At 34.8% G+C, this 25,280-nt stretch overlaps 1 protein-coding gene across 16 annotated transcripts in view; it reads right to left on the reverse strand.

Annotated features, from left to right (window-relative positions):
- The window catches only part of ACBD6 (acyl-CoA binding domain containing 6), a 207,642-nt gene that overhangs the window by 84,688 nt on the left and 97,674 nt on the right, over positions 1 to 25,280 (reverse strand). For all 16 annotated transcript variants that reach the window (XR_005361969.1, XR_005361968.1, XR_005361970.1 and 13 more), the window contains exon 6: positions 6,230 to 6,319. Coding sequence is in view for 13 of the 16 variants with exons in the window: in XM_038542186.1 (XP_038398114.1) it covers positions 6,230 to 6,319 (90 nt within the window). In the remaining 3 variants the exon portion in view is untranslated. The remainder of the gene's footprint in view (positions 1 to 6,229; positions 6,320 to 25,280) is intronic.

Below are 25,280 nucleotides of genomic sequence, written 5' to 3' on the forward strand. Positions count from 1 at the left end.
AATAAACTGTAACTGTTTTTTCCTGTAAAAATCACAGGAAAATTTCTCAGTAAGTAGTGAAGGAATCTATCCTACCAGATATTAAAAAATTTTGAGGCTATAATCCTTAAAACATCACAGCATGAGTACACGAACAGAAAAACAGAGCAATTGAATAGGAAATAGCCCCAGAAATACACTGAAATACACAGAGGAAGTGAGAATATGGAACAAAAAAAGATCCTTCGATCAGTAGAGTTAAGATTATTCAATAAACATTACTGAACAAATGATTAATCATCTATACAAAAATAAAGTCGGCACCATCTGAACAAAAATAAAATGTCTATTACATACATGTGACACAAATTAATTCTAGTCGGATCAAGGAAACCATGAGATGATGAAAGTACAAGAAGGAAACATGGGGGAAAACTGTAATATTTGTATCACAAAGTGCTAATTTTTCTTAATATATAAAAATCTCCTATAAATTAAGAAGAAAAGATCAATCGGTGGGAAAATGAGCAAAACATATGTGCAGGTGTTTCACAGAAAATGAAATACAAATGGTTCTTCGTTAAAGGAACGGATGCTCAACACATTGGTCCATTTATATGGTACCAGTTAAGTAAAGTATGATACATCTCTACAAAGGAATATTATAAAACCATTAAAAACCTGATGAGATGAGCCCTGGGTGTTACATGTTGGCAAATTAAATTTAAATTTAAAAAAATGTAAAAAACCCCACAAACCATTAAAAAGAGTAAGGCAGCACTATCTATACTGATAGAGAATGATCTCCAAGATAAAGAAAACAAGTTATAGAATAATGTGTGTAATTTATAACATACTGCTACTGTACATGCTTGTATAAATATATAATATTTCCTGAATGGATATATATAAAACTGGTAATACATTCGTCTCCAGAAGAGGGAACTGGGTAGCTGGGAAACAATGTTGGGAGCAAGAGATTTTAGAAAGGAGTCTTCTGTATTTCTTAAGGGTTTTTTTTTTAAAGATTTTATTTATTTATTCATGAGAGACACACAGAGAGAGGCAGAGACACAGGCAGAGGGAGAAGCAGGCCCCTCGTGAGGAGCCTGACACAGGACTTGATCCTGAAAGTCTGGGATCACACTCTGAGCTGAAGGCAGATGCTCAACCGCTGAGCCCCACAGGTGTCCCTGAGGGTTTTTTTTTTTTTTTAAACATACTACCTACTTAAAAAAAAAATCAATGAAATACATGTATTTCAAGGCAAGATTATGGTAACACGCTATGATTTGACTTATGACTCAAAGCTAGAAAACTGGTGCAAAAAGAATGTACACATGTCTAATGGAAAAAGAAGTATTTCTTCTGATAAAGCACAAGGATACACAAAAAGTTATAGTAAATGCTTATTTAGGTCCTTTTTGGTACTTATGTTCTATTTTTTCAAACATTTTATCAATTTCTTTATAAGCCAATATTATTTTATTCAATAATTACTGAGCATCTATTGTATGTCAGATATTATGCAAGGCATTGGTGATAAAACCAAACTCTAGTACCAATATATGGTAGTGTTGAGAATACAAACATATAATTAGCTAATTAAAATACAAAGTGCACTGTGATCACTCTTTGATGAGCTTAAGAACAGGGTGCTATAAACTACTGGGGCATGTCTAAGTGGCTGAGTGAAGGAAGGCTAATCCGGAGGAAGTGATGTGTAAACTGAGGCATAGGAAGGAGGATGAAGGAGAGAGAAAACAGCATATGTAAAGGCCAAGAGTTGAGCAGCATGTCAAGTCCTTCAAAAGAGTGGAGCTTAGCATACCAGGAATGGGGTATAAGCAAGGAGCATGCTGACAAATAAGTGGAGATATAAGATCATGAAGGGCTTTCCAGGGTACACGAAATTTAGACTATTGTAGAAAAATAAAAGTATACCAGAATCATTTGCAAATTAACATTTTAGAAAGACTCTCCAGAGGAAAAGTGGAAAATATATTGAAAGATCAAAGTAGAAGCAGAAATGTAGTTCAGAGCTGCTGAAGTAATTTAGGAAGCCTGAACTAGTGCACTGGAAATGCTGAAATAGAGAAGTGGGTAGATTTGGAGATATACTTAGAAGGCAGAACCTACACAACTTGAAATGGTATGAAAAGGAGAGAAGAATCAAGGATGATTCCTGGAAAACTGATTGGATGATGGTGCCAACCACAGTGAGGAGTAGTGGCAGCTGTTGAGAGATGGTAGGTTCAGTGTAATATATTGTGACTTTGAAATACCTGAGGGATAGCCAAGAAAAGATATGTTTTTGGACCTAGTGACTGAGATCCGGGTTGGTGACAAAGATTTCGCCTATTCTCTAGGAAATGAGAGAGAATCTGAGAATAAAAAGGACCACAGGACTTTTCAGGCAAAATTAAAGATGGATGCCTATGAATTTTGAGAATATCAGAGTAATTTTTTCTAGCTTTGCCTAGAGAATAGGTGCACATGTATAAAAAGGGAGGTAATTGGATTATTCACAACTAAGCTTTTTCCACATGGCTGTAACAGTTAAAAAAACAAAATAGAGATGAAAAAGAGGATAACAGCATAAGAATGGATAAAATGAGCTGAAATGGGAAATAGAATCAATAAAGAAACTAGAGAAATCTTTTAGGTCAAATAAGAGATTTAGAGTAGAATGGGGAGTAGAATTAGAACTAAAAATTTCAGACTTAATGAGAAAGAACCAGGATGATCCCAGGAGGCCTAAGGAGTTGGACTGGAATGGATATATATGGCAACCAGTATTATGTAAAGAAAAGCATTTTATATCTAATACACTAAATTAAAAAGCAAACACCTAGAACAAGACAAAGATACTAATTTTTATTACTTCTTTTTGACATAGTACTAGAAGGCCTAGCCAGAGCTCCCTTTCTCATCCTATCAAGTAATCCAGAATAGCCAAAACAATCTTGAAAAAGAAAAACAAAGTTGTGGGGCAACTGGCTGGCTCAGTCAGAGGAGCATGTGACTCTTAATCTGGGGGTTGTGAGTTTGAGCCCCACACTGAGGGCAGACATTACTTAAATAAATAAAATAAAACTTTAAAAAGAAAAGCAAACTGGAGGTCTCACAGTTCCTGATTTCAAATTTTACTACAAAGCTACAATAATAAAAAACCAGTGTCATAATGGCATAAAGACAAAAATATAGACCAATGGAATAGAAAGTCTAAACCTTCACACATATGCTCAAATTATTTTTGATCATTTTTGACCATTGAATGGTCGGAAGACATTTCAACAAATGATGCTGAGAAAACAGACTATCCACATGCAAAAAAATGAAGTTGGACCCTTACCTCAGGCCATATACAAGAACTAACTCAAAATGGGTCAAAGATGTAAATATATGACCTAAAATTATAAAACTCTGAAAGAAACCATAGGGAAAAAGCTTCAAAAAAAAAAAAAAAAAAAAGCTTCAATACATTGAATTTGGCAGTGATTTCTTGCATATGATACCAAAAGTACTAGGCAACAAAAGATAAAATAAGTAAGGTGGACTTCATCAAAACTCTTGTGCATCAAAGGACACTAACAAAAGAAAGACAATTCACAGGATGGAAGAAAATATTTGCAAATCAACTATCTGACAAGGGACTGACATCTAAAATATTTAAAGAATTCCTACAACTTACCAACAAAAATACAAACAACTCAATTTAAAAATGGGCAAAAGACATAAAGGAGATAGACAAATGGTCGATAATCGCATGAAAAGACGTTCAAAATCACCGGGAAATGCATATTAAAACTACAAAGAGATACCACTTCACACTCATTAGGACCTAATTATCACAAATACAGAAAATAACAAGTGTTGGTAAAGATGTGAAGAAATTAGAACACTTGTTCCTGGATGATGGTAATGTATAATGGTGTAGCCACTGTGGAAAACAGTATGGTGATCCCTCAAAACATTCAACAAAGAATTACCATGTGACTGAGCAATTCTACTTCTGGGTAGATGCTCAAAAGTGAAAGCAAGGACTCAAAGAAACATTTGTTACCTAAATTCTTAGGAAGATTAACCACAATGGACAAAAGGGGAAAGCAATCCAAGTGTTCATAGATGGATATTTGGATAAACAGAATGTGGTATATACATATAACACATTATCTAGTTTTAAAAAGCAAGGAGATTCTGACACATACTAACAGCATGGATGATCCTTGAAAATATTAAGTGAAATAAGTCAGTCACAAAAGGACAAATATAAAATTCCACTTACATGAAACACTTAGAATAGTCAAATTCATGAAGGCAGAAAGTAGAATGATGATTGCCAGAAGCTGGCAGGATGGAGGAATGAGGAATTAGGTAACAATTCAGAGTTTTAGTTGGGGAAGAAGAAAAAGTTCTAGATATGAATAGTGGTGATGACTAAACAATGTGAATGTACTAGGTGCCACAGAACTACACACTTAAAAATAGTTAAAATGGTAAATTTTACGTTTTGTATATTTTGGTACAACAAAAACAAAAAACAAAAAATATAAAGGTAAATATTAATATCCTTATATTTGGCAATGGTTTCTTAGGTATGACACCAAAAGCACAACCAACAAAACTAAAAATAGGGATGCCTAGATGGCTCAGTGGTTGAGCATCTGCCTTCTGCTCAGGGCATGATCCTGGGATCCGGGATGGAATCCTGTATCCTGTGTGGAGCCTGCTTCTCCCTCTGCCTGTGTCTGCCTCTCTCTCTCTCTCTGTGTCTCTCATGAATAAATAAATAAATCTTTTAAAAAGCAGATAAACTGAACTTAAATCAGGATTAGAGTGCACTTTGCAGCAAAGTGCACTATCAAAAAGTGAAAAGAACCCACAGAAAGGGAGAAAATAACTGCAAATCATGTGTCTGACGATGGTCTACTAACCAGAATATAAAAAGAACTCTCACATCTTAACAAAAAGAAAAACTCATTTTAAAAAGTGGTGAAAGACTAGAATAGATATTTCTCCAAAGGAGATACAGACTTTGTTAAAAAGTACATGAAAAGGGGGGATCCCTTGGTGGCTCAGCAGTTTAGCGCCTGCCTTTGGCCCAGGGTGCGATCCTGGAGTTCCAGGATCGAGTCCCGCATCGGGCTCCCGGCATGGAGCCTGCTTCTCCCTCCTCCTGTGTCTCTGCCTCTCTCTCTCTCTCTCTCTCATAAATAAATAAATAAATAAATAAATAAATAAATAAATAAATAAATAAATACATAAATAAAGAAATCTTTTTTAAAAAAGTACATGAAAAGTTACCAACACCACTAGTTTTTAGGGAAATGCAAATCAAAATCAAGCAAGATCTGCTATAACTTTGCCTCCACTACTATGGCTATTAGAAAAGAAAATAAGTATTGGCAAAGCAGGGGAGAAATTAGAACCCTATGTGTTGCTGGTGGGAATGTAAAATGATGTGATTCCTATGGAAATAGTTTGGACATTCCTCAAAAACATCAAATTACCATACAACCCTGAATTTCTACTCTTAGGTGCAGAACCAAAAGAAGCAAACACAAGCATTCAAACAAAAACACACATACATAAATTGTTCATAGCAATAACTCACAACTGCCAAAAAATGGAAATAACCCAACTGTCCATCAACTGATGAAATGATAACACGTGGTATATCTATATACCAGATTAAAAAAATGAAGTACTGTTACATGCTACATGGATAAACCTTGAAAAACATCATGCTAAGTGAAAGAAGCCACTGATTATTACTGGTTATATGAAATATCCAGGATAGGCAAATCCATTGAAAAGAAAGCAGATTAGTTGTTGCTAAGGTCTGTGATGAGGAGGACATGAGGGAGACTCTCAGTAAGGACCAGGTTCCTTGGGATACCTGGGTGGCTCAGTGGTGAAGCGTCTGCCTTCAGGTCAGGGCGTGATTCCAGAGTCCCAGGATCAAGTCCCACATGGGATCCCTGCACCAAGTCTGCTCCTCCCTCTGTTTATGTCCCTGCCTCTCTCTCTCAGTGTCTCTCATGAATAAATAAAAATATTTTTTTAAAAAAGGACCAGGTTCCTTTTGGGGTGATGAAAATGTGAAACAAAGTGATAGTCACACAACACTGTTAAGTGTATGAATGCCAATGAACTGTATATTTTAAAGTGGTTAATATGGTGAGTTTTATGTTGTATGAATTTTATCTCAATTTTTTGTAAAAAGCTCCCTTTTCGTCACTCTTACCTGACAGTTAATATCAGCTTTATATCGTAGCAAGACTGTAACTAGTTCTTTATGTCCTCGATCACACGCCCAATGGAGTAGAGTTCTACCCTGAAAAAAGAAATGAATGTTATTCCTGTTATGAGGCCAAGTAAAACATACTTATTTTTTGGTTGAGAATTGTGTATATATTTTTTTTTTCATTTGAGTAAACTGACGCACAATGTTACATTAGTTTCAGGTGTACAACATAGTGATTCAACTTCTCTATACATTATGCTGTGCTCACAAGTGTAGCTGCCATCTGTCACCATGCAATGCTATTACATATCACTGACTATATATCTTATGCTGTGCCTTTTACTCCTTTGATTTATTCATTCCACAACTAAAAGTCTATCTCCCATTCCCCTTCACCCATTTTTCCCATATCCTCAACCCCCTTCCCTCTGACAACCATCAGTTTTTTTGTGTATTTATAGATCTTATTCTGCTTTTTGTTTATTCATGTTTCACTTTTTAGATTCCACATATGAGTGAAATCCTATGGTATTTGTCTTTATCAGTCTGATTTCACTTAGCATAATACCTTCTAGATCCATCCGTTTTGTCTTGCCAAACGGCAAGATCTTATCTTTTTTTAAAGGAGTGTAATATTTGCATGCTCATGCATGTTTGTGTGTACACATATAGATATATCACACCTCCATTACCCATTATCTATCAATGGACACTTAGGCTACTTCCATATCTTGGCTACTGTATGTAATTCTGCAATAGACATGGGGGTGCATTTACCTTTTCAAATTAGTGTTTTTGTTTTCTTTGGCTAAGTACTCAGCAGTGAAATTATTGGGTCATACAGTATTTTTTTTGATCATATAGTTTTTTTTTTTTCTTTTGAGGAACCTCCATACTGTTTTCCACAGTCACTGCACCAATTCACATTCCCACCAAAAATGCCGGAGGGTTCCTTTTTCTCCACATCCTCAACAACACTTATTATTTATTGTGTTTTTTATTTTAACCATTCTGACAAATGTAAGATAATATCTCACTGTGGTTTTAGATCTACATGTTGTGATGGTTATTGATGTTGAGCATCTTTTCAATTGTCTATTAGCCATCTACATGTCTGGGAAAATGTCTATTCAGGTCCTCTGCCCACTTTTTAATTTGGTTATTTTTTTGGTGTTGAGGCATATGAACTCTTTATATATTTTGGATATTAACCCCTCATTGGATATATCACTTGGAAATATCTTTTCCCATTCAGTAGGTTGCCTTTTTGTTTTGCTGATGGTTTCCTTCACTGTGCAAAAGCTTCTTATTTTGATACATTCTCAAAAGTTTATTTTTGCTTTTGTTTCCCTCACCTTAGGATACTTATCTAGAAAAATGTTGCTATGGCCTAAGTCAGAGAAATTACTACCTGTGTTCTCTTCTAGGATTTTTATGGCTTCAGGTCTCACAGGCTTTAATCCATTTTGAGTTTATTTTTGCAGATGGTGTGAGGTAGTGGTCCACTTTTTTTTTTCTTTCACTTTTATTCTTTTACATGTAGCTGTCTACTTTTCTTAGCACCATTTCTTGAAGAAACTATCTTTTCCCTATTGTATATCTTTGCCTTTGTCACAGATTGACCATATGAGCACGGGTTTATATTTGGGCTCTCTATTCCATTCATCTATGTGTCTATTTTGTGCAAATACCATACCATTTTGATGACTACAGTTTTGTAGTGTTATCTTGAACCCTGGAATTAGGATATCTGCAGCTTTTTCTTTCTCAAGATTGCTTTAGCTATTCAGGCTCTTTTGTGGTTCCACCCAAATTTTAGGATTATTTTTTTCTCATTCTGTGAAAAATATTGTTGGTATTCTGATAGGGATTGCACTGACTCTGTAGCTTGCTCTGGGTAGTAAACACTTTAACAATATTGGTTCTTTCAATCCACGAGCAGGGAATATCCATTTGTTTGTGTTGTCTTTAATTTCTTTCATCAATGTTTTATAGTTTTTAGAGTATAGGTCTTTATCCTCACAGATAAGTTTATTCCTAGGTATTTTATTACTTTTGGTGCAATTGTACATGAATTTTTTTCTTAATTTCTTTTTTTTTGTTATTAGTGTATAGAAAATGCTGATTTCTGAGTATTAATTTTGTATCTTACAACTTCACTGAATTCGTTTATCAGTTCTAGTAGCTTTCTGGTGGAGCCTTTAGGGTTTTCTCTGTATAGTATCAAGTCATCTGCAAATAGGGACACTTTAACCTCTTCCTTACCAGTATGGATGGATGCCTTTATTTCTTTTTATTTCTTTTTTTTTTTTTAAGATTTTACTTATTTATTCATGAGAAACACAGAGACAGAGAGAGGCAGAGACACAGGCAGAGGGAGAAGCAGGCTCCATGCAGGGAGCTGATGTGGGACTCGATCCCAGAATTCCAAGATCACGCCCTGGGCTGAAGGCAGAGCTAAACCACTGAGCCACCCAGGGATCCCCTATTTCTTTTTCTTGTATAATTGCTATAGCTAGGATTTCCTAGTACTATATTGAATAAAGTGGTAACAGTGGACATCCTTGTCCAGCTCTCAGTTTTTCACCATTGAGTATGGTGTTAATTGTAGGTCTTTCATATGTGGCCTTTATTATGTTGAGGTATTTTCCCTCTAAACCCATTTTGTTGAGTTCCTATCATGAACAGATGTCAAATTTTGTCAAATGCTTTTTCTGCATCTATTAAGATGATCATATGATTTTCATCCTTCATTTTATTGATGTAGTGTATCACATTGATTTGTGAATACTGAACCATCCTTGCAGTCTCAGAATAAATCTCAGAGTATATCTCACTTGATTGTGGTAAATGATCCTTTCAATGTATTATGAATGTGGTTTAGTAATATTTTGTTGAGGATTTTTGCATCTATGTTTATCAGGGATATTGACTTGTAGTTTTCTTTTTTACTGGTGTCTTTGCCCAATTTTGGTATCAGGGTAATAATGGTCTCATAGAATGTATTTGAAAGCTTTCCTTCCTCTTCTATTTTTTAGAACAGTTTAAGGATAATAGGTATTGACTCTTCTTTAAATGTTTGATAGAATTCACCTGTGGATCCATCTGGTTCTAGACATTTATATTTTGGTAGTTTTTTGATTACCAATTCAATTTTGTTAATAGATTTTCAGATTTTCTATTTCTTCTTGATTTAGTTTTGGAAGGTTGTATGTTTCTAGGAATTTATCCATTTTTTCTAGGTTGTCCAAATTGTTGGCATATAATTTTTCACAGTAGTATCTTAAAATACTTTGTATTTCTATGGTGTCAGCTGTTACTTCTCCTTTGTTTCTGACTTTATTTGGGCCATTCCCCACCCGATGAGTATGATTAAAAGTTATCAATTTTGTTTATCTTTTCAAAGAACCTGCTCCTGATTTCATTGATTTTTTAAAACTTTTTAGTCTTTATGTCATTTCTTTAGCCTCTGTTCTTCATTATTTCCTTTCTTCTACTCACCTTGGCTTTGTTCTTCTTTTTCTAGTTCTTTTAAGTGTAAGGTTAGATTGTTTATTTGAGCTTTTTCTTGTTTCTTGAGGCAGGCCTGTATTGCTGTACACTTTCTTCTAAGAACTGCTTTCACTGCATTCCAAAGATTTTGGATCTTTGTGTTTTCATTTTTATTTGTCTCCATGTTTTTTATTTCTTCTTTGATTTCTTCACTGATCCACTGGTTGTTTAGCCTCCATAAGTTTGGGGGTTTTTTTTCCAGTTTTTTTTTCTTGTAATCTATGTTTCAGACTGTTGTGATCAGAAAAAAACGCATGGTGAGATTTCATATTCTTAAATTAATTGAGACTTGTTTTGTGGCCTAACATGTGATCTATTCTGGATTATGTTCCATGAGCACTTCAAAAGAATGTGTATTCTGTTTCCTTTGAATGGAATGTTCAGTATATATGTGTAATATGCATCTAATATAATGTATCATTCAATGACATTGTTTCTTTATTAATTTTGTCTAAATTTATTCACTGATATAAATGGGGTGTTAAATCACCTATTACTTTATTACCATCACTTTCTCTCTTTATGTCCATTAATATTTAATTTATGTATTTAGGTGCTCCAATGTTGGGTGCAGAGATATTTACAATTCTTCTATCTTCTTGTTGGACTGATCCCTTTATCATTATGTAATGCTCTTCTTTGTATTAACAATCTTTGTTTTAAAGTCTATTTTGTCTGATTTAAGTATTGCTACCCCAGCCTCTTCCTTGTTTCCATTTGCATGGCAAATGTTTTTCCATCTCTTCACTTTTCAGTCTGTATGTGTCTTTAGATCCAAGGTGACTCTCTTGAAGGCAACATATAGATGGGTCTTTTTTTTTTTTTTTTATCCATTCTGCCACCCCGTGTCTTTTGATTGCAGCATTTTGGTCATTCAAGTAATTATTAATAGGTATGTACTAAAAGATATAATGTTTTAAGAAAGAAAAGTAATATGTAAAACTGTAGGTTAATTATTTTAAGAATAGCTGATATAAAATGCTCTATGGGAAAGGCAGTAGACTTTTCTAAATCAATTGGAAATCCTGCATTCTATTTCTGGAATCCATTATGTACTAGCCCAATAACTTACTTCAGCCTGATCCATTTACTCACCCACAGAGTGAAAAAAAGGATAATACTAACAACAGTAACATCAACAGTATTTGTTGAATGAATGAACTATAAGATAATGCCCTGTTAATTTTAAAGAGCTTTATAAATGTAAAAAATAGTTTTCTTAATTTATTATGTTCACTTCTGGTGAAATAAATCTTACGAATCAAATGTGAGTACTTAAACTTAGGTAGAAATCACACTCAGTACATATGAATTAATTCATATTCCTTAAAATGTAAGAAAATTTAGTCAGTTTGAAACTAGGCATTGCCCATTAATATTCCAAGTTTACATTCTGAAACATTAAAAAAAAAACACTAATATAGTCTGCTTGTGTCTATCTTCAAATGCTGCACTTGCAAAACAAAATAGATGATTAACTGTTAGAAGACAAAGTACTAAATATGGAACATTTAACCACTGTTTACCACACAGTTACTATCAACATGTTAATTCTATTCTCCACTATCAGAAAATCTTGATTTAGTTAATTAAAGAAGCCTACTTGGTCCAAAGAATTTTTAAAAACCCAGAAGCTAAGGGCTTTTCTGAAGAAATGAGTGGTACATAGTTTAACCCTACTTTTTGAGGGTAGAAGTGATGTCATTTCTAAACAATGGAATGCTTTTCTGCATTAAGTTGAAATCCCTACTTTATGTCATTTTACAAAAGATTTAAGAAGATATAAGCTGGGACAAAGATGGTTTTAAAGTAAGCACTTTTTGAGAAAGCTTTTCTAAACCCAATTTATAGTTTTTATCTTTCAGACTCTCTTCACGCACCTAGTAGTTTGACTAATTAAACCAGATTTATTCTTGAAGCAAACAATAAAAAAAAAGATAACTTCTTCCCTACAAATTATTCTTTTTTTATTTGCTCAATTTATTTTTATTTACTTTGAATTTACACACACATAAAAATCAAAAATTTTTAAAATATGGGCAAATTCTTCACAATTTGTTACAGTAGCAAAACTATTTTGTTCAGAGCCCACTAAGAATTTCCTTTAAAGGAGACAGTTCTAAAAGCCAAGTAAACAATGCATTTGTTGAGTAGAGAAAAGAGTTTCCCATGTTAAAATTTCTGTAGCTCCAATGTGTATTGACCTGCTGTTACTAAGGCACAAATTCCAAAACCTTTCATATGGACAATCAGATATTGTAATAAGACTCTTGGGGAAAAATACCAATGTTTAAAATATTCTATGGTTCGATTTAACTGTTTCACAGCTTTTTACATTAAAAGAATCAGAATTTCAAAGTCTTTTTTTGTTCTAATTTTAAGTATATATTTTATGGCTATTAAGTTAAGCTATTAACAAGAATTACCATATAGTTAAAATGATATGTGATATACTTACATAGGGCACCTACCAAAGTACCTAATAGTTAAGTAAAAAAACCATAATATTAATATATCTAGTACTTTTACTTCAAAATGTATAGATAATTTCTACTTTTCAACCAGGTTCCTGATTTCTCCTTAGGTTTTAACCCAATAGGGTTATATCGACTAATGCTAAAATATAAATCCTTAGCTGTTGCAATGGGAAAGTAGACAAGCAACACATTTTACTGTTAATGGGAGTTATATTTTAAATTTCCCATATGTGGTGCCAAAAATTTACTTTAGGGGAAACACCTATGACTGGACCTCAATAGTGATTTCCACTTTAAACATATTTTCCAGAATGGTAGCATGAGTCTAGCAATGTTTTAAGGAGGATGATGTGCTCTCAGACATTTACACTACGCTTTTTAATACGTTTTTTGACCTGTGATGTAATTAATTTTTGTAACACATTATTTTAATGGTACACTAATTAACCTTGAATTAGAATGAATTCTGACAATGACTTTCTGTAGAAGTGCTGAAGATATCTACATTAAGACCACCTAATGATTAATGTTTTTATGCAGTATTAAAAAGCTCAAAACAAGAGCAAGATTAAACATACTTGTAAACAAGCAAAAATAAAACGAATTAGGCTTTGGAATCTTTGGTTTTAAAATGCTTTGTACTTAAATGAACAAAGACCAGCACAGCCAGGTGTCCAAATGTGATTTTTCTTTACTTCAAATTATAAAGTTCCTCTAAACATGCTCTAATTTAAGATTATTAATTCAAGTAATAACCAGTAATTTGCAAAGATTCTATCCTCATAAACATTCAGGACAATATCAGGAAGTAAACACCTTCTTTCTTCTCTGTTAACCATACACATACCTTGACCAATATAATGCAATTATTAAATTATTTTAGATACAGGATTTCATAATCTCTCCTCTAAAAGAAAAACCATGAATTAGGTACACATTAAAGCTATAGTTTCTTAAAGACTATCCAAATTCATAAAGTAGTTCACTGTTTTTTTATGTAATTGCTTTATTTTCTATGAATGATAAATCTCCTACAAATTACCAAGTTAAATGTATTTTTACTGCTACCACAAAAGCTGACAATTCCTTGTTTGTTTCTAGTTTAACAACTCTCCTGATAAAATATTCTACAAGTATTTAGGAGATTAGGGGGGAAAGCCATTATTAAAAGGAATCTTTGGCCACAAGGAGACTAAGAAGCACTATTTGGAGAGCTCTAAATAAATTCTGGAATTCATATACAGTAAAACACAGGGGGGTAAAAAAGAGTTCTCATCTGTTAACCAAGAGTGCAAATACTGTCCTACCTCAGACAGATGAATGACTCTTAAGTGCTTTGAAAGTGCAGGGTGGCAGCTAACCTAATAAGTGGTATTACTTTCATACCTTCTGAAAAGTAAAGAACAGGTCTTAATATTTTAAATGCTTCGTTGATATCCTTAGTTACTTGTCTTTATACCTGTAGAATTTTTTTAAACTAGATTTTCTCCTGATACCATACATTAAATGAAAAGAGAATGCATTATAAAATAAGTCTTGATGTTCTTATGGTATACTGAGAATAGATACAAAATGTACACCACAGGTACAGTGAACAAAAACATGGCAAATTTGATATTTTTAAATTTGTGAGAATTGTCATCTTGCCATTCTGTGCAAAGGACATACTGCAAACAGACTGACTTGAATTTCTCTCTGCAAAAAAACTGGGTTTCAAGTGACAACTGTGGTGGAGACTGACTTCAGCTACTGATAACCTTTCATGTCTCTGTCTCCTCTATCCCATCTGTATCTTCTTTTTTTTTTTTTTTTTTTTAAATTTATTTATGATAGTCACAGAGAGAGAGAGAGAGAGAGAGGCAGAGACATAGGCAGAGGGAGAAGCAGGCTCCATGCACCGGGAGCCTGATGTGGGATTCAATCCCGGGTCTCCAGGATCGCGCCCTGGGCCAAAGGCAGGCGCCAAACCGCTGCGCCACCCAGGGATCCCCCATCTGTATCTTCTACCCTCTGCTGCTTCTGTAGCAGCTGGCTACAGGGACAATTCCTTCACTTGCAAGCACCAGACACTACACAATGCCTCCTTACTTATACGTCCCTCTCAATAGTGAATCAACGATGTTGTCTCAAAAATTTAAAGACAAGATTAGGACCAGGAGGCAGTTCAAGGTGTCAAGATGTACTCTGCATGGAAGCCAGTGGCTCCCTGTAGGATAACTTATTTACCACCATTAAAAACAATACTACATACCAATATGTGTGAGACATATTTAAATCAGCAATTTTTTAATCTCTTTTACTGGCTAAGATCTAAGGTAAACAGAAGTGGTGTTGCTGAGTTATCAGGGAATTGAGAAGCATTTTAAATTTACTACTTTAAAAATAAATAAATAAATTTTCTACTTAAAAAAAAAATCTCTTCACAAGGAGTTACTAAGCCATAATGCTAGTGACTTAACAAATGAAGAAAGAAGCAAGGGAGATATTACTTTATCCTGTATAAAATAAGTAATAATAAGTTGCCATGAAAATAGCCCAGGTGTCCATCACAAAACAATGGCTCATAATACATTCATATGATGGAATATTACTCAGCAATATAAAAAAAGAAAGAATTGATTTACACAACAAAATGAACGAATCTCAAAAACATTATGCTAAATGGAAGAAAACTTACACAGAAAGTACATATTATGATTCCATTTACATAAAGTTGTAGAACACACAAAACCAATCTACAGAAGAAAAATTATCAGAACAATGGTTATTTTTGTGGAATTAGAAGAATGAATCACCTGGCAAGGGGCATGATGGAGCTGTCTGGGGTGATAGTAATGTTCTATATCTTTCACTTACATAGGTATATTAATTGAATGTGCAGTTAAGATTTGTGCATTTCACTGTATGTAAATGCTATCTTAAAAAAAACCCTCCCCCCCAAAAAAAGCCCAAACTGGGGATCCCTGGGTGGCTTAGTGGGTTTAGCGCCTTCCTTCAGTACAGGGCATGAGCCTCGGGACTCGAATCCCACATTGGGCTCTCTGCATGGAGCCTGCTTCTCCCTCTGCTTCTCCCTTTGCCTGTGTCTCTGCCTCTCTCTGCCTCTCTCTCTCTCTCTGTCTCTCATGAATAAATAAATAAAATCTTAAAAAAAAAAAAGCCCAAACTAATACTGACTTCTAGTTAATGATATGATGCTGAAGCATTTAGAAGGAAATGTGTGGTCTTCAAAATACTCTGAAATGCATCAAAAATAAGATAGATCGGTGGATGGACAGAAGGATGAATAGATATTGATAAAGAAAGCACAGTAAAATATTAGTGGTAGAAGTCAGGTAGTAGGGATATTCACTATAAAATTCTTTCAACTTTGCTGTATGCTTAAAATTTTTCATAGTAAAGTGCTGGGAAAAAATCAGATAAAAATATGCACACTCACATTCATAGCAACATTATTCATAATAGCCAAAGTATGAAAGCAACTCAAGTATCCAAAGACACATATCTGGATAAACAACATGTGGTATACACATACAATGCAGTATTATGTAGTTTCAAAAAGGAAGGAAATTCTGACATATGCAATAACACAGATGAACCTAAAGATGTTATGCTAAGTGGGAAAAGCCCACAAAGGATAAAAACTTGTGATTCCATTAACATGAGTGATGTAAAGTAAATGTAAAGTAGTTACATTTATGGAGATAGAAAGTAGAAAGGTAATTGTTGGGAGGTGGGGATGGGGGAAGGAATGGGGAGTTAAGTGCTTAATGAGTACAGACTTTTGGTTGTGGAAGATGAAAAAATTCTGTAGATGGATGGTGGTGATAGTTACACAACAATGTGAATATATTTAGTGCCACAGAACTATACATTTCAAAATGGTCAAAATGGTAAATTTTATGTTATGTATATTTCACCACAATAAAAAGTTAATAAAAAGAAAGTTGCCACAGCTCATTTAACCTACTTTTACTATTATCTGATTTTGTATTAAATCCAAGCTTCTGATTAAAGTTAGGGTGCTTTTGAAATGGTGCTGCCTGAATTAATGCAAATGAGAATAACGTGACAGTTTAGAATGCATTTCTCCATTATTAATGTGAATAAGTTCCTTCAAATTACTATTTTAATCAAATATACAATCAAAATGACATATACTCATATGTAGAAAATTATTTAAGGACATATATTTCTTTTTCTAAAATCTTAAATAAAAGCATAAATTTAGCATCAATACACTGATTCTGCTTCTTAAACCTTTTGTTAGGTTAACACTATCACTTTCACCAGATTTTGGAGCAGTTTCTCAAGGCAAAAGCATGCAAATTATACTCGGACATGAGCCACAAATTTAAAACAAAGCAAGAAGGTAAAGGGATGAAGAGAAAGGTAATTTCCTTCAAAGCATTCGAAAGAATCAACAAACATATGGAGAATGGTATAGTAAGTATAACTACAAAACTTGTTTTTTTTTATAAAACTTTTCTCTATTATGAGAAATACAATATCCTAATTATGATATCAGCTGGAGAAACACAACATAATTTTCTTCAATTAGAAATACATGCCTTACTATATTTATAGTAATTACAACTTGAATAAATAAAAGATATATACCAGGAGCTATACTTATTGATAGTAAAATAACTTCATTATGAAATAGGAATTTAAAAGCATTTTACATATATATTCATGTGCTATGATAGTTACAGATCCAAATATATACATTTCCAGCAATAAATGATTGTGTTTATTTCAATATGTGGAAATGCAAGCATATCATTTATTACTATAAATTATATTTCTATGACTATGACTTATTTTATGACTATAATTAAATTTCTTTATATGCTTACAGCAAATTTTAAGCGCAATAAATGTAATTTTTAGCCATCTAAGGGCAAGGCTGAAATTGGGCTGGACTTGCTGGATGAACATTTTAAATAAAGTCATATACCATCCCAAAGTATCCTAGGCAATCAGCAATGAAATCTCTCAAGCTCAAATCAGATAGACAGACACAAAGAACTGGATGTCCTTTCAGAACTTTAATTGTCACCCAACTTATTATAGTAGGAAATATCTTTTTTTTTGTTTTATAAAGGGGTTAAAACTATTTAGCTAGCAATTTAATTATGACATTTCATACTCTTAGTCCATCAGCAAGGCTTACCAAGTTGTTGTTTTATTTGCTAGAGCTTTAAAAGTCATGAAGCAATACTATTTATTTTATTTAGGATGTTAAGTTTGATTCTAATTTTAAGCTCTCATTTCCCTCATGTACTTAAATTAATTCATACAAATCCCTGATTAATAATAAAAGGCTTGCCATCAGTATTCAAGGCCCAGCCTGAGATGTCATGGCTGAGAGGGCAGAAATCTGCTTGGAGTAATGAGAGAACCCAACTGAATTCTTGGCGTCTCAGTCTATGAATGTGTAAGCACTTCATCTGTTCACGGAAACACAATGTTCTGGCAGGCTGGGGGTAAAGGTAGCTGCATGGGTAACAAACTGGAAGACATGGGAAGCCATACTACATCAAAGTAACTGAATGACAGAGGCACATTTTACAAGTTTCCTTTATCTTTGCAAAAAAAATTGTTTTAGTGTAAGCTATTGTGTTCTAGACATTTTATTCCAATCACTGCTGTCCAATGATCTTTGCAAAGGTCATGTGTAGATTTGCCTTCTAGTATTATTTTATAAAAGAAATTGTTGCAAATCAGAGCATACTCCTAGTAGGGCCAACTCGAAATTGCATATCCTTCTTAAATCTGGTGGAAAAAAGAATACTCTCTCAGACCTGCATTTCCACTTAGCAGTTACATGTATTTGAGTAAGTGATATGTAGATCTCTGAATTAGTTCCTGTCTGTAAAATGAGGCGAGCATCTACCTTACAAGGTTGTTCGCAAGATAGTAAGTTAAAGTACTCTATAAACTAAAATATATACCATATAAAGTATTACCATCTGAAAGACAGGAAATTCTAATAGAGAACATCTAGTACATGCACAATACATTCCAGGGAAAAAGTGACCTTGAAAAGTTAAGCTGACTTCCAGTTTGCAATTCCATATATAAGGAGCTTGGAAGTAGCCACTTCATCCTAACAACAAGCAAAATGCTGAACAGACTGAAAAATCAACTATTCTTGTTGGATCCATAAGAGAGGGGAGGGCACAGGGGCACCTGGGTGGCTCAGTTAAGTGCCTGCCTTTGACTCAGGTCGTGATCCTGGGGTCCTGGGTTTCAGACCCACATCAGGCTCCCCAGTAGAGTGGGTGGGGAGCCTCCTTCTCCCTCTGCCCCTCTCCCTGCTCCTGCTCGCTCTCTCTCAAGCATGCACTCTCTCTCTCTCTCTCAAAAATAAATAAATTAATTAATTAATTAAAATAAAATAAAATAAAATCTCTGGAAAAAAAAAAAAAAGAGAGGGGAGGACACAGGGCAAACCACTGCCCCCAAGACTAGAGAGACAGACAAGTGAACTCAACTTTCTAAAGCAGAGCTTCAGGGCAGCCCGGGTGGCTCAGTGGTTTAGCACTGCCTTCAGTCCAGGGCGTGATCCTGGAGCCCCGGGGATTAATTAAATTAATTAAATTAAATTAATTTTAATTTATTAAAATTAATAAAAGGCTCCTGCATGGAGCCTGCTTTGCCCTCTGCCTGTGTCTCTGCCTCTCTTTCTCTTTCTCTCTCTCTCTCTGTGTGTGTGTGTCTCTCATAATAAATAAATAAATAAAATCTTTATAAAAAAATAAAAATAAAGCAGAGCTTCACAAGTGAAAACCACTCCAGGAACTGCCAGGCAGAAAAACCTGACTACAACTGACAAATTGATGAAGGCTCAGTGTGGACAACTCTGAAGAGTTAAAAACTCCAGGGGAATCGACTCATGTTAGGGAGGCTACACAACATTATGAGATTTATCTCCAGGAGTTTGACCAGGTTCCCAAAGTAACTAGCAGAGAAAAATCTCCTCTTGCTTCTGAAGCAGGAAATAAACCCTTCTGAAATATACCAGAGCACTCTGCTCTTGACAAGGCCTGCCTTTGGGGAAAACTAGTTAAACCAGTACCTAACCTGCTGGAATATTATCAGAGCCAACTGACCTGGGGTCAGGGAATTACCCAACTCCAGTCCACTCTAGTCATCCTGTTCCACTTTAAGTAGGAAGGAAAAAAGACAGAAAGACTTGTGAGATTCAGACAAGAAGCACAGACTTGCTAAAAAGACAATCCCAAGGCTACAGAGCTCTTCCAGTCTTCCACACCTCACCACCACATCACTAAAAGACCATTTATAGCAGTTTCTTTTATCCAATATATGATGTTTAGCTGTTAGTAAAAATTATAAGGCATACCAAAGGACAAAAAACACAATTTGAAGAGACAAAGCAATTATTAGAACCAAATATGGCAAAGATATTAGAATTATCAGGCCAAAACTTTATAACAGCTATGATTAATATGCTAAAGGCTCTAATAGATAAAATCAGCAGTATGCTAGAACAGATGAACAATGTAAACAAAGACATAGAAACCCTAAGGAAGGGATCCCTGGGTGGCTCAGCGGTTTAGCACCTGCCTTTGGCCCAGGGCGCGATCCTGGAGACCCGGGATCGAATCCCACGTCAGGCTCCCGGTGCATGGAGCCTGCTTCTCCCTCTGCCTATGTCTCTGCCTCTCTCTCTCTCTCTCTCTCTCTGTGTGACTATCATAAATAAATAAAAATTAAAACAAAAATTAAAAAAAAAAGAAACCCTAAGGAAAAACAAAAAAGAAATTCTAGAGGTAAAAACAAAACAAAACAAAAATAAAAAATGTTTGGATGGGCTTATTAAGTGGCCTGGATATGACTAGAGAAGAATCTTTGAGCTAGATAGAATCCATGGAAACTGAAAATCAAAAAGAACAAGGCTTGAAAAAAAAAATGGAATAGAGTATCCAAGAACTGTGGGAAAACTACAAAAGGTGTGATATATGCATCATAGGGACACCAGAAGCAGAAAAACAGAAGAAGGTACAAAAGAAGTACATGAAACAATGACTGGATTTCTCCAAATTAATGCTAGTCACCAAGCCACTGATCCAGGAAGCTCAGAGAACAATAAGCAAGATAAATATCCCCCAAAACCCAAAAAACTACATCTAGGCATATCATTTTTAAATTATTTAAAAAATCAAAAACAAAGAAAAATCTTGAAAGAATAGAGAGAAACACCTTACTTATAGAGAAACAAAGATACAAATTACATCTGACTTCTCAGAAACCATGCAAGAGGGGCACATGGGTGGTTGCTCCAGTCAGTTAAGCACCCAACTCTTGATTTCAGCTCAGGTCATGATCTGTGGGTGGTGGGATCAAGCCCCATGTCAGGCTTCATGCCCTCAGCATAGAGTGTTTGACATTCTCTCTTTCCCTCTATCCCTCCTCTGCACTTGCACTCTAAATAAATAAAATATCTTTTTTTAAGATTTTATTTATTTATTCACGAGATGCAGAAACATAGGCAGAAGAAGAAGCAGGCTCCTTGTGGGGAGCCCAATGTGGGACTCGTTCCTGGGACTCCAGCATCACACCCTGAATCAAAGGCAGAAGCTCAACCACTGAGCCACCCAGGTGTCCCCAAATAAATAAGATCTTAAAAAAAAAGAAAAGAAAAAAAGAAACCATGCAAGCAAGAGAGTGGAGTGAAATAGTTAGTGTTGAAAAAAACTCCACCAACCTAGAATTATGTGTCCTGAGAAATTCTCCTTCAAAAATGAAGGACAAAAAAAAAAAAAAAAAAAAAAAATGAAGGACAAATACAGACTTTCTCAGACAAACAAAAACTGAGGGGATTTGCTGCCAGAGGACCTTGCAAATAATGTTAAAAGACGTTCTTTAGAGAGAAGGAAAATAATACAGGCTCTACATGAAGAAAAGAAGAAAAGAGAAGAAGGAATAAGTAAGGGCAAAAATAACCTTTTGTCTTTCTTATTTTTCATTATCCAACAGATAACAATTTGTTCAAAATAACAGGAACACTGTGCTCAATTATGTACGCCTATATATCTATCATATATATATAGAGAGAGAGGTGTGTGTGTCTATATATGCTTATGTATGTGTATATATAAGTGAAATGAGTGACAGCAATGATACAAAGGATTAGAGGGAAAAATTAAGATTATTTTATTACTATAAGATATACTATTCATGAAATGGTATCATGTTATTTGATAATAGACTTGGATTAGTTGTAAATGTATATTGCAAACACTAGGGCAACCACTAAAAAAAGTTAAAAAAAAAATAAAAGAGGCCTGATATGCTAAGAAAGGAGAGAAAACAGAATCATTAAATCCTCAGTTAAAAACTAAAAAAAGTTGAAAAAGAGAAGACAAAAATAGGAAGAATAAGTGTAACCAAGAGAAAACAGTAACAAAAATGACAGATACTCATCCAACTATATTAATAATTACTTTGAATATCAATGGTCTAAATACACCAGTTAAAAGACAGATTTTTCTCAGTGGATCAAAAACATGACCCCACTATATACTGTGTCTACAAGAAACTCCTTTTAAATATAATGACACATATAGAGTAAAAGTAAATGTTTGGGGAAAAATATACTATGCTAATAAAAAGATAATAAAAAAGATCAATGGTTGGAGTAGAGCAGAGAGTATAAATTAGCAGAGCATACAGGATTTTAAGGGCAGTGACAATACTCTGTATAATATAAAATGATGGATAGATGTCATTATACATTTATCCAAACCCACACCAAGAGTCAACCCTAAGGTAAACTACAGACTTTGGGTGATAATGATATATCAATGTAGGTTCATCCTTGGTAAAAAATAGACCATTCTGGGGATCCCTGGGTGGCTCCATGGTTTAGTGCCTGCCTTTGGCCCAGGGCATAATTCTGGAGTCCCAGGATCAAGTCCCATGTCGGGCTCCCTGCATGGAGCCTGCTTCTCTCTCTGTCTATGTCTCTGCCTCTCTCTCTGTGTCTCTCATGAATAAATAAATAAAATCTTTAAAAATATATATACCATTTTGGTGAGTGATGTTAATAATGGAGTCGGCTATACACATGCAGGGAGCAGGGGATATAAGGGAAGTCTCTGTACCTTCCTCTCCATTTTATTGTAAACCTAAAACTTCTCTAAGAAATTAAGTTAAAAAAAAGTGTTGGGGTACATTTTTTTTTAAGTTGGTTGGGTGTCTGACTCAGTTTCAGCTTGGGTCAGGATCTCAGGGTTGTGCGATCGAGACAATGTTGGGCTCCCAGTGGGGAGTCTGCTTGTCTCTTTCCCTTTCCCACGCACCCCCCCCTCCACCCTGCACACACATGTGCACTCTCTTTCTCTAAAATAAATAGATGGGGGACACCTGAGTGGCTCAGCAGTTGATCCTGCAGTCCTGGGATCGAGTCCCACATCGGGCTCCCTGCATAGAGCCTGTTCCTCCCTCTGCCTACATCTCTGCCTCTCTCTGTGTCTCTCATGAATAAATAAATAAAATTTAAAAATAAATAAATAATTAAATAGATGAGTGAAATCTTTAAAAAAAAGTTGTCATCTTCATTCATTTCATTATATTATCATTTTTTATTCATATTATTCATTAAAAACAATCAAGAAAGCTAAAATTTATTGAGTGCTTGTTATGTGTGTGCCAGTTATTGTTTAACTTTATATGTATTGGGATCCCTGGGTGGCGCAGCGGTTTAGCACCTGCCTTTGGCCCAGGGTGCGATCCTGGAGACCCGGGATCGAATCCCACGTCGGGCTCCCGGTGCATGGAGCCTGCTTCTCCCTCTGCCTATGTCTCTGCCTCTCTCTCTCTCTCTCTCTCTGTGTGACTATCATAAATAAATTTAAAAAATTAAAAAAAAAACTTTATGTGTATTTACTGATTTAGTCCTCAAAAACAATGATGACACAGGTACTATGATAATCTCCATTTTATACATTAGGAAACAGACACAGAATAAGCTTGAGAAAGTCATATAGCTAGAAAGTGACAGTACTAAGATTTGAATCCAGGTGTCTAGCTCTCCACAATTATAATACATTACTTTTTTTCTAAAGACTTATTTATGTCAGAGAGAGAGAGAGAGAGAGAGAGTGCGCACAAGCAGGAGGAGCACAGAGAGGGAGAGACAGAATCTCAAGCAGCCTCTGTGTTGAGTGCAGAGTGCACTGAGTGACTGGGGCTGGATCTCATGACCCCGAGATCAGACCTGAGCTGAAACCATGGATCAGACACTCAACCAAGTGTACCACTCAGGTACCCGTAAGATATAATGCTTCTACTTATTCATTCATTTAATCATTCATTAGCTTATCAAATATTTATTGAGCATATGTAATATGACAAAAACTCTGATAGAAACATTTTCAACACAGAAGGTCTTAAAATATTTACCTTTCTCGAAGCTGCTAGAGGAAACGCTCCAACAAAACTGGGAAACAAATAAAAAAGGAGGCTACTGGAGGAGATACTTCATCTAAACAGGAAGTAAACAGTAAAAGATAAAGACCTGGGATCCAGAAAACAAGACTCTAGGAGAGAAGGGAAGGGAATTCCCAAGATAGTGGTAAAGCATAATCCCAGGATGACATCTACACAGCACCAGTTGAGATTAGAGAAGAAAGGAGACCTCCAGAAGGGATATCACTAAAACAATACGGGATTGATTACCTGGTATGTGTGACCACACAGGGAAGACCTCTGTTGGGCAATTTGAGGGAAGAATTAATGATAGAAACATAGAAAATATAACATAAAAACAAAAAAAGGGCAACAATTATTAGCCTTTAGAAAAAAATAATGTTGTACCTGGTATGGAGATTATATCATTCATAATTATATAATTATTCATTTCCTTCCCACTCTTGCATTGGTTCCCTGTAATCAGAAGAGGTTTCCTACCATCCAGACTTGGGAATTTGGCCCTGTGACTTGTTTTGCCAAAGGAATGTGAGTACATGTGACACATGCTACATCCAGGCAAAAGCTTTAAATGTATTTGTGGGGTTTGATTCTGTCTGCCTTTAGTTCTGCCCCAGATAGTATCTATCTACTGAGGATGGATCTCAGAATGAGAATGAGAAGACACATGAAATTAAGATGAACTGAGCCCAAACAAGGCTAGCAAACACAGCAGAGCTACGACTGAGCCAAAACCCTTTTGAAATATGAGCAAGAAATAAATGTAGTTGTTAGCTACTGAAATGTGGCTAACAGCAAACACTGACTAGTATACACAGTTATCACCTATAGCTCAACAATGAACATAATTTAATTTACCTAAAAATAATATAATTACTTTATACCTATACTATAATTAATAATAAAATAATAATATTTTAACATTGATTCTGTAGAGATTCAATCAGAAAGCTGAAACTAAATGTTGTGATACAATTGTTAGGAGGGTGGGGAGAGGTAAGGGGAATATGAATAAAACAGGTAAATCCTAAATCCTAATACAGCAGAAAAGAAGACCAATAATGTCCAAAGTTGGAAAATCAATAAATATATGTATGTTATTTAGAAATATGCAGATAAATTACAAAAGAAATAACTAAAGGAATTGTAAGTTTTTGCTTCAAAGGAGCTAGAATCAAGGTGAGAAGGGTATAGATAAGGGAATAGTTTTTGTTAAAAGTCTTCTGTAAAAGACTGATTTTCTCTGACCTACCTACATGTATTAATTTTATAAAAATTTTAACTCATAAGTACAAAAATTTAAAAAAAACAGTAAAATCAAGGGAAGCAGTCAGACCTGATTTAATGAAAAAAAAATATATACATATATTCTATTCCTGAAAGGCAAAAAAACACCCTAGTTGGATCAAAAGACCTGTTTTCGTTATTTTATAATCTGGCTTCTACTTTTCTCTAGCTGCATCTTTCTTAGCTCTGTTTGTTTCATTACTTAGGGGAGAACAAACACTATTACTGGTCCCCCTTTACTACAGAATTATAGTCTGTTAGATGTCATTAACAAT

The sequence above is a fragment of the Canis lupus genome, chromosome 7 (assembly GCF_011100685.1).
Source record: "Canis lupus familiaris isolate Mischka breed German Shepherd chromosome 7, alternate assembly UU_Cfam_GSD_1.0, whole genome shotgun sequence".
NCBI classification, from domain to species: Eukaryota; Metazoa; Chordata; class Mammalia; order Carnivora; family Canidae; genus Canis; species Canis lupus.